The sequence below is a fragment of the Mobula hypostoma genome, chromosome 15 (genome assembly GCF_963921235.1).
Source record: "Mobula hypostoma chromosome 15, sMobHyp1.1, whole genome shotgun sequence".
Lineage (NCBI taxonomy): Eukaryota > Metazoa > Chordata > Chondrichthyes > Myliobatiformes > Myliobatidae > Mobula > Mobula hypostoma.
The window spans coordinates 1,319,740-1,332,040 of record NC_086111.1 but is presented as its reverse complement, the minus strand read 5'-3'; the positions used below and the strand labels follow the sequence as shown (position 1 = coordinate 1,332,040).

At 42.5% G+C, this 12,301-nt stretch overlaps 1 protein-coding gene across 2 annotated transcripts in view; it reads left to right on the top strand.

Annotated features, from left to right (window-relative positions):
* ippk (inositol 1,3,4,5,6-pentakisphosphate 2-kinase) overlaps window positions 1–12,301 on the top strand; it is a 129,375-nt gene that overhangs the window by 114,319 nt on the left and 2,755 nt on the right. For both annotated transcript variants that reach the window (XM_063067574.1, XM_063067573.1), the window contains 2 exons: window positions 2,501–2,600; window positions 3,888–3,967. In XM_063067574.1, the coding sequence (XP_062923644.1) occupies window positions 2,501–2,600; window positions 3,888–3,967 (180 nt within the window). The remainder of the gene's footprint in view (window positions 1–2,500; window positions 2,601–3,887; window positions 3,968–12,301) is intronic.

Genomic DNA, 12,301 nt, shown 5'->3' with positions numbered 1-12,301 from the left:
GAGAGCTAAAGGATCATGTGACATACTGCTACTTCTTTCTGACCAGTGTGTCTGGTTTCTCTGCTAAAAACAAAAAATTCATTGAATACCCCAAGCTCCCTTCAGCCAGCCATTAGACCTGTGCTGCATGACCATTGTCTTCCAGTACTGAAGGTACCAGAGACATGGAGTTTAGAGGAGCCATACAAAGGTGCCATGATGCATGAGCCAGGAATGGAAAACAACACTGATATTGATACGGATTTTGAACCCATTACGTCGAGTGAGCCTTATCTGATAACTCTGCCTGAGTCAAATGACCTGGTCAGAGACTTGGATTTGTCAAAGGCAAAAGCAGAATTACTGGGTCTAAGACTGCAAGAATGGAATTTACTGTCACCAGGCATAAAAATATCTGTCAAGGATTTCAATATTTGAGACAGATGTTTCCCATAATAACTGATGTCAAGAATAAGGAAGGCATTTTTGTTGGTCCACAAATCAATCAGCTCATCAATGACCAGCAATTTGAAGAACTTCTAGTGGACTGGAAATTGCATGGAAGGATATTGTTGAAGATTTTCTTGGCAACTACAGAGCACCAAACTACATGCAGCTGGTTGACAACATGCTTCAAGCATACAAAACCATGAAATGTAGCATGTCACTAGATTCATTTTCTGTATTCCCATTTAGATTTCTTCCCTACAAATCTTTGCCCTGTTAGTGATGAGCATGGTGAAAGACATTGTGGTCATGGAGAAATGGTATCAGGGTAACTGGAATCCATCAATGCTGGCTGATTATTGTTAGACACTTAAGTGGGAGCCTGAGACATTGCAAATGAAATGTTCAATAAAATATTTTTAGCTTTGTTGAACTATTGCAAAGCATCAACACTGTTATGCAATTAAATGTTCAATAAAAGTCAATTTATTGTTTTTTTTTAAATTCCTACATGACACAAGTACTGTGAAATTATTTTTGTGTTTTGTTTCAAGTGGTTTACAGTAACCAAAAAAGATTTCTGAGGAGCACCACCTGAGGGTGCTGTAAGACTAAAAACTGAAGGAATTCAGTCTCGGAAAATGGTTGTTACTGACAAGCAGCATTTATTTCCCGTTGCTAGATCATTTTCTTAAAGTTTTGATGATAATATGCTAACAGAATGATAGTGTTGTTGTTTGTAAATTAACTAATATTGTGAAGTTATATCAATTGTAAGATTGCTGAATTGTTCTAGGCGGTGAAGGCTGTGCTCTGCTGATTTTCCAAGTAATAAGGTTGTGAACTACCAGACATAAAACATATGAAAACTATCGGTTAAAGAAATAATTCTACTAAACAATCCTCATACATGTGACTAAGAATTCCTTCCTAACTTTACTTATCTTGTATTTCAGGCAAAGTTATCTTTAACCAGAATTATTTTTCAAGTCCAGTCTAGTTATGTTGTTCCTTTGTTTTGACTGGCACTGGAAAGATGCAGCAGGGTTTTGGGGTGGAAACCCTGGAACTACTACTAAAAATTGTTACTTGGGTATTTCCATTTACTATGATAATTAGACTGTGTATTCTTCTCTACGCAGAATAGACAATTTGATTATTTCAGGAACTGAACTGCCTGCTCAAAAATCAATCGACAAGTTGTTTTTGGACAATGCATATCATTGTCATAGAATACTCGTGTTACAGTTGTGTGAATTTTAAGGTTTTTTTTAGTAATTTGTGTCTTTAAAGCTTTTCTTCGTTTTTATATTAATCTCATTAACTTTCTAATTAAATGAGATGTAGTAATAGTTACCTCTATTTACAATAATGTGAAAGCGTGGTTTGTAGTGTCTCTTTTAAGTTCTGTGGAAAGCAGAACAAAGGAAGGAATATGATGGCACCAGAAACAATTAACTGATTAACACTCCGTTTACATGTTTCTTTATTAATAAAGATGAAAAAACTTTAAAAATGGTAGCATTCAACAGGCACAGTGTACGTGGAAAAGAAATACAGTTAACATTTTGGGCCAGAGATCTTTTGTCAGAATGTTCAGATGGCTCAAAATATTAACGTTTTCTCTTTCCTCAGATACTGCTTGACTTAGTATGTATTTCCAATATTTTCTCTTCTTTAAAACAATGAAAAGGTATGTCGCATCCGGAATTTTCCGGTTAGCGGGCGATTTCCTTCCACGCCACTCTGACGTATTGGGAAATCATGTACGAGGCGAGTTACAGCAGTGGTTTGCCATTGCCTTCTGCCGGGTGAGTTTTTATAAAGGGATCACCAGCTCTTAACCCAGCACGGATGGAGAGCGTGCAAGGGAGCCGGCTGGAATCGAACTTGGGATCTCTCGCCCCGAAGTCCAGCGTTGATACCACTACGCCACCAGTCGGTACTTTAAAACGATAAACCCTTGAGGGAGGTGCACTTATTTGTTATACTGGTCAAGAGTTGATTTAATGTAACTTTTCATTTGGTATAGCATAGATTTAGTTAACTGCTATTTCCATTTGTCGCTTTGCAGGAGTAGGCTACATTTAGATGGGCCTTACGATGAATCTTTTTATAAAAGTCTATCAGACTTTTCACAAGATGATGAAACAGTGGACTATGCAGCCCGAAAGGTAAAATTAATGTTTTTAATATGCAGTGTCAATTTTTATTTAAAACAAAATTAAGTGAATTTCTGTTGATTTTGGAGACATAATGATCCATACTAGACTCTCTAGTTGTCATCCTACTCAAACTTCTTATGGAGCTAAAGGTCCAAATATTCTCCAGCCTTTGTTTCTGTTTTAATGTATTTCTTACAGCTTGAAAAATTTAGAGTTCAAAAGGTGTCAAAGAAAAATTTTTAAACATCTACTTTATAACTCAAAGGTACGATAGGCAAAAATAAATAAACCATTTATCTCAATGTGACTTTTCGATCAAATTGGGTGTTCCCACTTAGTCAATGAGGTCCGATGTAAAGGTGAAGGGCAGTATGGGATGTGTATCCGGTATGTTTTGTCTCTGCTGCTGGATTCTGCAGAAAGCTCCTGTTGCACTCTAGTGGTGGAGCTGAAGTTCTGTCATGACTGACAAGCAAGCAAGCTGACTTGTGGTTGTTTTTGGACCATTGGTATAATCCTGTAGGCTTAATTCCTTTTGTGCCTACATGTTAAAGTGTTGATAATTATGCTTTTCCAGTTACTGAATCTTGTCAAATTAACCTTATCGTGAGCTTAGTTCCTGGCCTAATTCTAGCGCCAACTGTTGGACAAAATATGGTTGCTTGGAAACTTAAACGAACAAGTTTCAGTGATAGGGAGACATGAGACTGTAGATGCTAGAGGAACTTAGCAGGTCAGGCAGCATCTGTAAAGAGAAATTTATATTTGTCTTTTGGAATAATCCCTATATACTCCAGTGTAGCTGCTAGAAAACTGCAGAAAATTTACAATCATTCACTGGTCTCCAGCTGCAAATATTTCTTGAGGCTCACTCATGTGAGCTGGAATTTTGAGATATATTAAATTGTACTGTCAGTCTGACCTTTGGTGCAAATTCTGTTCATTACTTTTTCTTGCAAGATATACTTTGCCAAAGGAACTTCAGTAATTAATTAACTGACAGATTTGGGCTATTGAATTTATTGGTAACAACTTTTTTAAATGCTTGAGTTGAGGATTAGTTATTAAAACAGGCAGAACTGACAACAGTCTCTTGAAAATATTTAAAATTCAGCTAGATGCGTTTCTTCATTCTGTTCTTAGAATTCTCATATAGGGACCCAATGATTAGTTAGACTGATCCATATCTTCTCCTGGTAGCCCTGGTCTGTAAATACTTTGATGTAAAAGTGGTGGCCTTTATAATCTGTTCCAAAAATTGTAATGACCAGGAAATAATTTTGTTTCTGTAAACAGATACATCAATACAGGGTTGCTACAACAGCCAAGGATTGTTCCATTATGATTGCACTTTCTCCTTGTCTTCTGGAGGAAAGGTAAGGGGTTTCTTGCTGAAAATGTATTAAAGTGAGATCAAATTTAAAGATCGGTAAATGATGGAAATAACTAGAATATATAAATCTGTAAAGTGTAAATGGATAAGGGCAAGGTTTCTTTATCACATGTGCAGTGAAATGCATCATATGCCAATAACTCACTGACTCGAGGCGGGGTTGGGCATTACTGGTCTGCTGACCCAGCATCGACCATGGATGTCCTATGTCTTTGTTGCTGGCCTTCAGTACCAGAGCAGAGGATTGGACTCTGGCTTGACCTTAATTCCCCCATACTTCTGTCCCTAAACCCCATTCTGACCTTTAAGTCTCCTCTTTGTCCCCAAAACCACTCCTACAAGCCTAAAAGAAAAAACAATTAAAAAAAGCAACTCAGACTGAGCTGAGATCTTGACAAAGACAGCTGTTCAGCCCACATTGAATTGGATATGAAACAACACGAATTCCTGTGTATTCCAAAGGTTATTGGGAGCTATTTATGATCCCAAGCCTGATTCTGTCTGAAAATCTGGTGAATCTCAATTTAAATAATAAAATATGAAACAAAGCAGAATGCTAATAAATCTCAATTTCACAGGTTTAAAAACCTCAGACTCTGTATTGTGGAAAGACTCTGCTACCACCATTGACCGTAGAATTCTTCCAGTCTTTGCTCTATGGTTTAAGTTCAAAGGTTCATTTATTATCAAAGTATGTATGCAGTATAGAACTGAGATTTGTCTTCTCCAGATAGCCACGAAACAAAGAAGGGCATGGAAGTTGTTAGAGTGATTTTTTGGTTTGGGTCACTTACATTTAGCAAATGGCTTTAGCTACCAGTTTTCTGTTCCTTGAAAATGTATTGTGAATTTAATTTGGAACAATGCATTCCTAAAAAAAACTGTGAATCCCAGTCCAGACGATGCTGGCATCTGTGGGATGGATGTGAATCAGAAGGTGTTAAGTTTGTATGCAGTTTCAAAACAAAGCATTATCTATAGTTTGTAAATATGGAATTGTCCTTTATGTTTGGCACATAAAATACCAAGTAAATGTATTGTGGATTTAGTTTGGAACAATACATTCCAAAAAGCTGTGGATGCCAGTCCACAGTTTGTAAGTGTGATGCAAAACAAGGTACAGTATGCATCATATGGAGATGCTTTTGGTGGATAGGTCTGCTGGCCCAAGGTTGGGCTCGATATTTATGTGGATCGAGGAACAACTACACAGGCGCGTGGACGTCAACAAGTTAGACCGGCAGGAAGAGTTTAAAAAGAAGACAGCTTTTTGAGTGGGCGATGGAGTAGAGGCAGACAGAGTAGGAGGACTTTGGCTCAACGGGGCTTTGGTGATAATGGGTCGAGGTGAGGTAAGTTAGTTGTGAAGGACAGAAATAAGAAGTATGTCTGTGAGGCCGGTGTTCTGTACTGGGTGTCAGATGTAGGATGTCCGGGAGACTCCCAGCCTTCCGGATGGCACGCATCTGCACCAGGTGCGCCGAGCTGCAGCTCCAAAGTGACCGGGTTAGGGAACTGGAGATGCAGCTCGATGACCTTCGTCTGGTCAGGGAAAGAGAGGAGCTATAGACGAGTAGTCACACCGGGGCCTCGCGAGACAGATAAGTGGGTAACAGTCAGGAGAAGGAAGGGCAGGAGTCAGATACTAGAGAGTACCCCAGTGGATGTCCCCCTTAACAATAAGTACTCCTGTTTGAGTACTGTTGGGGGTGGGGATGGCCTACCTGGGGGAAGCAACAGTGGCCACGCCTCTGGCGCAGAATCTGGCCCTGTGGCTCAGAAGGGTAGGGAAAGGAAGAGGATGGCAGCGGTGATAGGGAAATTAATGGTTAAGGGGTCAGACGATTCTGTAGACGCAGGAAAAAAACACGGATGGTAGTTTGTCTCCCAGGTGCCAGGGTCCAGGATGTTTCTGATCGCGTCCATGACATCCTGAAGTGGGAAGGTGATCAGCCAGAGGTCATGGTACATATTGGTACCAACGATATAGGTAGGAAAAGGGAGGAGGTCCTGAAAACAGACTACAGGGAGTTAAGAAGGAAGTTAAGAAGCAGGACCTCAAGGTAGGGATCTCGAGATTATTTCCTGTGCCATGCGACATTGAGTATAGGAATAGAGTAACGTGGAGGATAAATGTATGGTGAGGGATTGGAGCAGGGGGCAGGGATTCAAATTTAGAAACACGAAAAACCTACAGCACAATACAGGCCCTTCGGCCCACAAAGTGTGCCGAACATGTCCTTACCTTAGAAATTACCTAGGGTTACCCATAGCCCTCTAGTTTTCTAAACTCCATGTACCTGTCCAGGAGTCTCTTAAAAGACCCTATTGTATGTGACTCTACTACCGTCACCGGCAACCCATTCCGCACACTCACCACTCTCTGTGAGGAAAAAAAACTTGCCCCTGAAATCTCCTCTGTACCTACTTCCAAGCACCTTAAAACTGTGCTCTCTCGTGCTAGCCATTTCAGCCCTGGGAAAAAGCCTCTGACTATCCACACGATCAATGCCTGTCATCATCTTATACACCTCTATCAGGTCACTTGTAATCCTCCATCGCTCCAAGGGAAAAAGGCCGAGTTCACTCAATCTATTCTCGTAAGGCATGCTCCCCAATCCTTGTAAGTCTCCTTTGCACCCTTTCTATGGCTTCCACATCCTTCCTATAGTGAGGCGACAAGAACTGAGCACAGTAACTCAAGTGGGGTCTGACCAGGGTCCTATATTGCTGTAACATTACCTCTCAGCTCCTAAACTCAATCCCACGATTCATCAAGGACAATGCACCGTGTGCTTTCTTAACCACAGTCAACCTGCACAGCTGCTTTGAGTGTCCTGTGGACTCGGACCCCAAGATCCCTCTGATCCTCCACACTGCCAAGAGTCTTACCATTAATACTATATTCTGCCATCATATTTGACCTACCAAAATGAACCACCTCACACTTATCTGGGTTGAACTCCATCTGCCACTTCTCAGCCCAGTTTTGCATCCTATCAATGTCCCACCGTAATCTGTGACAGTCCTCCACACTATCCACAACACCTCCAACCTTCGTGTCATCAGCAGATTTACTAATCCATTCGTCCACTTCTTCATCCAGGTCATTTATAAAAATCACAAAGAGTAGGGGTCCCAGAACAGATCCCTGAGGCACGCCACTGGTGACCGAACACCATGCATAATATGACCCATCTACAACCACTCTTTGCCTTCTGTGGACAAGCCAGTTCTGGATCCACAAAGCAATGTCTCCTTGGATCCCATGCCTCCTTACTTTCTCAATAAGTCTTGCAAGGGGTACCTTGTCAAATGCCTTGCTGAAATCTATATACACTACACTTACTGCTCTACCTTCATCAATGCGTTTAGTCACATCTTCAAAAAATTCAATCAGGTTCGTAAGGCACGACCTGCCTTCGATGCTGAGTATTCCTAATCATATTATGCCTCTCCAAATGTTCATAAATCCTGTCTCTCAGGATCTTCACGATCAACTTACCATCAATTTCTGGATCATTGGGACCTCTTTTGGGGCAGGAGTGGCCTGTACAAAAATGATCGGCTGCACTTGAGTCTGAGGGGGACCAGTTTCCTAGCAGGGAGGTTTGCTAAGGCTGTTAGGAGAGTTTAACTAGAATCGATGGGGGGTGGGAACTGAACTGAAGCGATAGAGGAAGGGGCAGTTGGCTCAGAAATCGAGAAAGCTTGTAGACAGTGTGAGAAGGATGATAGGCAGGTGATAGAGAAGGGATATGCTCAGACTGATGGTTTGAGATGTGTTTCTTTTAATGCAAGGTGTATCATGAACAAAGCAGATGAACTTAAGCGTGTGGATCAGTACTGGGAGATATGATGTGGCCATTGCAGAGACTTCGATGGCTCAAGGGCAGGAATGGCCAGGCTTTAGATGTTTCAGAAAGGACAGGGAGGGAGGCAAAAGAGTTGCGGATGTGACACTGCAGATCAGAGATAGTGTCACGTGTGCAGAAAAGGAGAAAGTTACGGAGGGATTGTCTACTGCGTCTCTTTGGGTGGAAGTTAGGAACAGCAAGGGATCAATAACTCTACTGGGTGTTTTTACAGACCACCTAATATTAACAGGGACATCAAGGAGCAGATAGGGAGACAGATGCAATAATAACAGGATTGTCGTGGTGGGAGATTTTAATTTTCCCAGTATTGATCGGCACCTCTCTAGAGCAAGGGGTTTAGATGGGGTGCAGTTTGTTAGGTGTGTTCAGGAAGGTTTCCTGACACAATATGTAGATAAGCCTACAGGAGGAGAGGCTGTACTTGATCGGGTATTGGGAAATGAACCTGGTCAGGCGTCAGGTCCCTCAGTGGGAGAGCATTTTGGAGATAGTGATCACAATTCTATCTCCTTTACCATAGCATTGGAGAGGGATATGAATAGACAAGTTAGGAAAGTGTTTAATTGGAGTAAGGGGAAATATGAAGCTATCGGGCAGGAACTTGGAAGCATAAATTGGGAGTAGAGGTTCTTAGGAAAATGTATGGCAGAAATCTGGCAAATGTTCAGGGGATATTTGTGTGGCGTTCTGCATAGGTACATTACATTGAGACAGGGAATGGAAGGTAGGGTCCAGGAACCATGGTGTACAAAGGCTGTTGAAAATCCAGTCAAGAAGAAAAGAAAAGCTTACAAAAGTTTCAAAAAACTAGATAATGATAGAGATCCAGAAGATTATAAAGCTAGCAGGAAGGAGCTTAAGAATGAAATTAGGAGAGCCAGAAGGGGCTGTGAGAAGGCCTTGGCGGACAGGATTAAGGAAAACCCCAAGGCATTCTACAACTATGTGAAGAACAAGAGGATAAGATGTGAGAGAATAGGGCCAATCAAGTGTGACAGTGGAAAAGTGTGTATGGAACCGGAGAACATAGCGGAGGTACTTAATGAATACTTTGCTTCAGTATTCACAACGGAAAGGACCTTGGCGATTGTAGTGATGACTTGCAGCAGACTGAAAAGATTGAGCATATCGACATTAAGAACAAGGGATGTGCTGGAGCTTTTGGAAAGCATCAGGTTGGGTAAGTCACCAAGACCAGACGAGATGTAATCCAGGCTACTGTGGGAGGCGAGGGAGGAGATTTCTGAGCCTCTGGCGATAATCCTTGCATCATCATTGAGGACAGGTGAGGTTCCGGAGGATTGGAGAGTTGCAGATGTTATTCCCTTATTCAAGAAAGGGAGTAGAGATAGCCCAGAAAATTATAGACCAGTGAATCTCACTTCAGTGGTTGGTAAGTGGATGGAGAAGATCCTGAGAGGCAGGAGTTATCAACATTTGGAGAGGCATAATATGATTAGGAATAGTCAGCATGGCTTTGTTAAAGGCAGGTTGTGCCTTACGAACCTGATTGAATTTTTTTGAGGATGTGATTAAACACATTGATGAAGGTAGACCAGTAGATGTAGTGTATATGGATTTCAGCAAGGCATTTGGTAAGGTACCCCATGCAAGGCTTATTGAGAAAGTAAGGAGGCATGGGATCCAAGGGGACATTGCTTTGTGGATCCAGACCTGGCTTGCCCACAGAAGGCAAAGAGTGGTTGTAGACGGGTCATATTCTGCATGGAGGTCAGTGACTAGTGGTGTGCCTCAGGGATCTGTTCTGGGACCCCTTCTCTTCGTGATTTGTATAAATGACCTGGATGAGGAAGTGGAGGGATGGGTTAGTAAATCTGCTGATGACACAAAGGTTGGGGGTGTTGTGGATAGTGTGGAGGGCTGTCAGAGGTTACAGCGGGACATTGTTAGGATGCAAAACTGGGCTGAGAAGTGGCAGATGGAGTTCAACCCAGATAAATGTGAGGTGGTTCATTTTGGTAGGTCAAATATTATGGCAGAATATAGTATTAATGGTAAGACTCTTGGCAGTGTGGAGGATCAGAGGGATCTTGGGGTCCGTGACTGTGTGGTTAAGAAGGCATATGGTGCATTGGCCTTCATCAACCGTGGGATTGAGATCAAGAGCTGAGAGGTAATGTTACAGCTGTACAGAACCCTGGTCAGACCCCACTTGGAGTACTGTGCTCAATTCTGGTAGCCTCACTGCAGGAGTGGCCAAGTGGTTAAGGCATTCGACTAGTGATCTGAAGGTCGTTAGTTCGAGCCTCAGGCAAGGCAGCGTGTTGTGTGTTTGAGCAAGGCACTTAATCACACAGTGCTCTGCGACGACACTGGTGCCAAGCTGTATGGGTCCTAATGCCCTTCCCTTGGACAACATTGGTGTCATGGAGAGGGCAGACTTGCAGCATGGGCAACTGCTGCTCTTTCATACAACCTTGCCCAGGCCTGCGCCCTGGAGAGTGAAGACTTTCCAGGCGCAGATCCATGGTCTCGCAAGACTAACGGGTGCCTTTATACACTACAGGAAGGATGTGGAAACCATAGAAAGGGTGCAGAGGAGATTTACAAGGATGTTGCCTGGATTGGGGAGCATGCCTTATGAAAACAGGTTGAGTGAACATGGCCTTTTCTCCTTGGAATGACGGAGGATGAGAGGTGACCTGATAGAGGTGTATAAGATGATCAGAGGCATTGATCGTGTGGATAGTCAGAGGCTTTTTCCCAGGGCTGAAATGGCTAGCACGAGAGGGCACAGTTTTAAGGTTCTTGGAAGCAGGTACAGAGGGGATGTCAGGGATAAGTTTTTTACACAGAGTGGTGAGTGCATGGATTGGGCTGCCAGCGACTGTGGTCTTTTGAGAGGCTCCTGGATAGGTTCATGGAGCTTAGAAAAATAGAGGGCTATGTGTTACTCTCGGTAATTTCTAAAGTAAGTACATGTTCGGCACAGCATTGTGGGCCGAAGGGCCTGCACTGTGCTGTAGATTTTCTATGTAAATATAAAAGGTAGTACGTGTGTGGAATGAGCTGCCGGGGAAGTGGTTAAGGCAGGTACAATAAGAGATATTAGGCTCCTAGGTAGCGTTGCAGTTAGTGTGACAGTATTACAGCTCAGGCCATTAGATTTCAATTCCAACGTCAGCTGTAAGGGGTGTGTACATCTTCCTCTTGGAATGCATGGGTTTTCTCTGGGTCCTGCAGTTTCCTCCCGCAGTCCAAAGACATTGTGGTTAGTAGGTTAATTGGCTATTGTAAATTGTCCCGTAATTAGGCTCAGGTTAAATCGGGTTGCTGGGCAGTGAGGCTCGAAGGGCCGGAAGGGCCTATTCCGTGCTGAATCTCTAAATAAAACTGAATAAATTTGAAAAGGCAGTTGGACAGTTACATGGATTGAAAAAGTTTATAAGGTTATGGGCCAAACTTTTGCAAGGTTATGAGAAGGTAGGAGAATGGGGCTGAGAGGGAAATGGGTCATGCATGATGAAATGGAAGAGCAGATGGGCTGAATGGCCTAATTCTGCTCCTCTGTCTTTTGGTCTTATGGGACTAGCTTGGATGGAGCATTTTGGTTGGGCTGAAGGGCCTGTTTCTGTGATATATAACTCTCATTCACTTTTGAATGTTTTCATTAAATTTTTGTTTAAATTACGTGATCCTAATCAGAAGTCTATCCTGTAAAAGCAGGTGACTCGGGTCTTATAAATGTCACACACAAAATGCTGGAAAATAGTGGCAGGTCACACAGCATCTATAGAGAGGAATAAATGGTTGATGTTTCAGGCCGAGACCCCTCATTAAGACTGGGAAGGAAGGTAGAAGAGGTGGTGGGGAGGGGTAGTAATACAAGCTGGCAGGTGATAGCTGAAACCAGTTGAGGGGGAAGCTAGAGGAGGGAGATAAAGTAGGATAGTTGAAGGTGATAGTTGGCATTCCCTTTCTCCCATGGTCCACTGTCCTCTCTGATCAGATTCCTCCTTTTTCAGCCGTTCACCTCTTGCATCTATCATCTTGCAGCTTCTTACTTCATCTCCCCTCCGCCACCTACCTGGTGTATAAAGTTTGTAGGTTTAGAGTAACTGGTCTCGTTCCCAGAGTGGAAATATCAAATACTAGAAGGCATGTCTTTCGAGGAGGGGAGTTTCAGTTAGGAGGCAAGTCTTTCTTTTATAGAGAGTGATGGGTACCAGCACAAGTGGCGGAAGCAAGTATGATAATAAAGTTCGGGAGGCATTTAGACAGACACGTAAATAGTCAAGAAATTGAGGGTATGGACCATGTACAGGTACAGTAGATGGCACTAGTTTGGATTGGTGGTATGGTTGGTGCAGACATTGTCAGCTGAAAGGCCTGGTCTGTACTGTACTGGACTGTTTAACTTTGTTTACTGTCTATTTAATTCTAATAGTTAACAATGTCTACAAATTATCCTTTGTTTT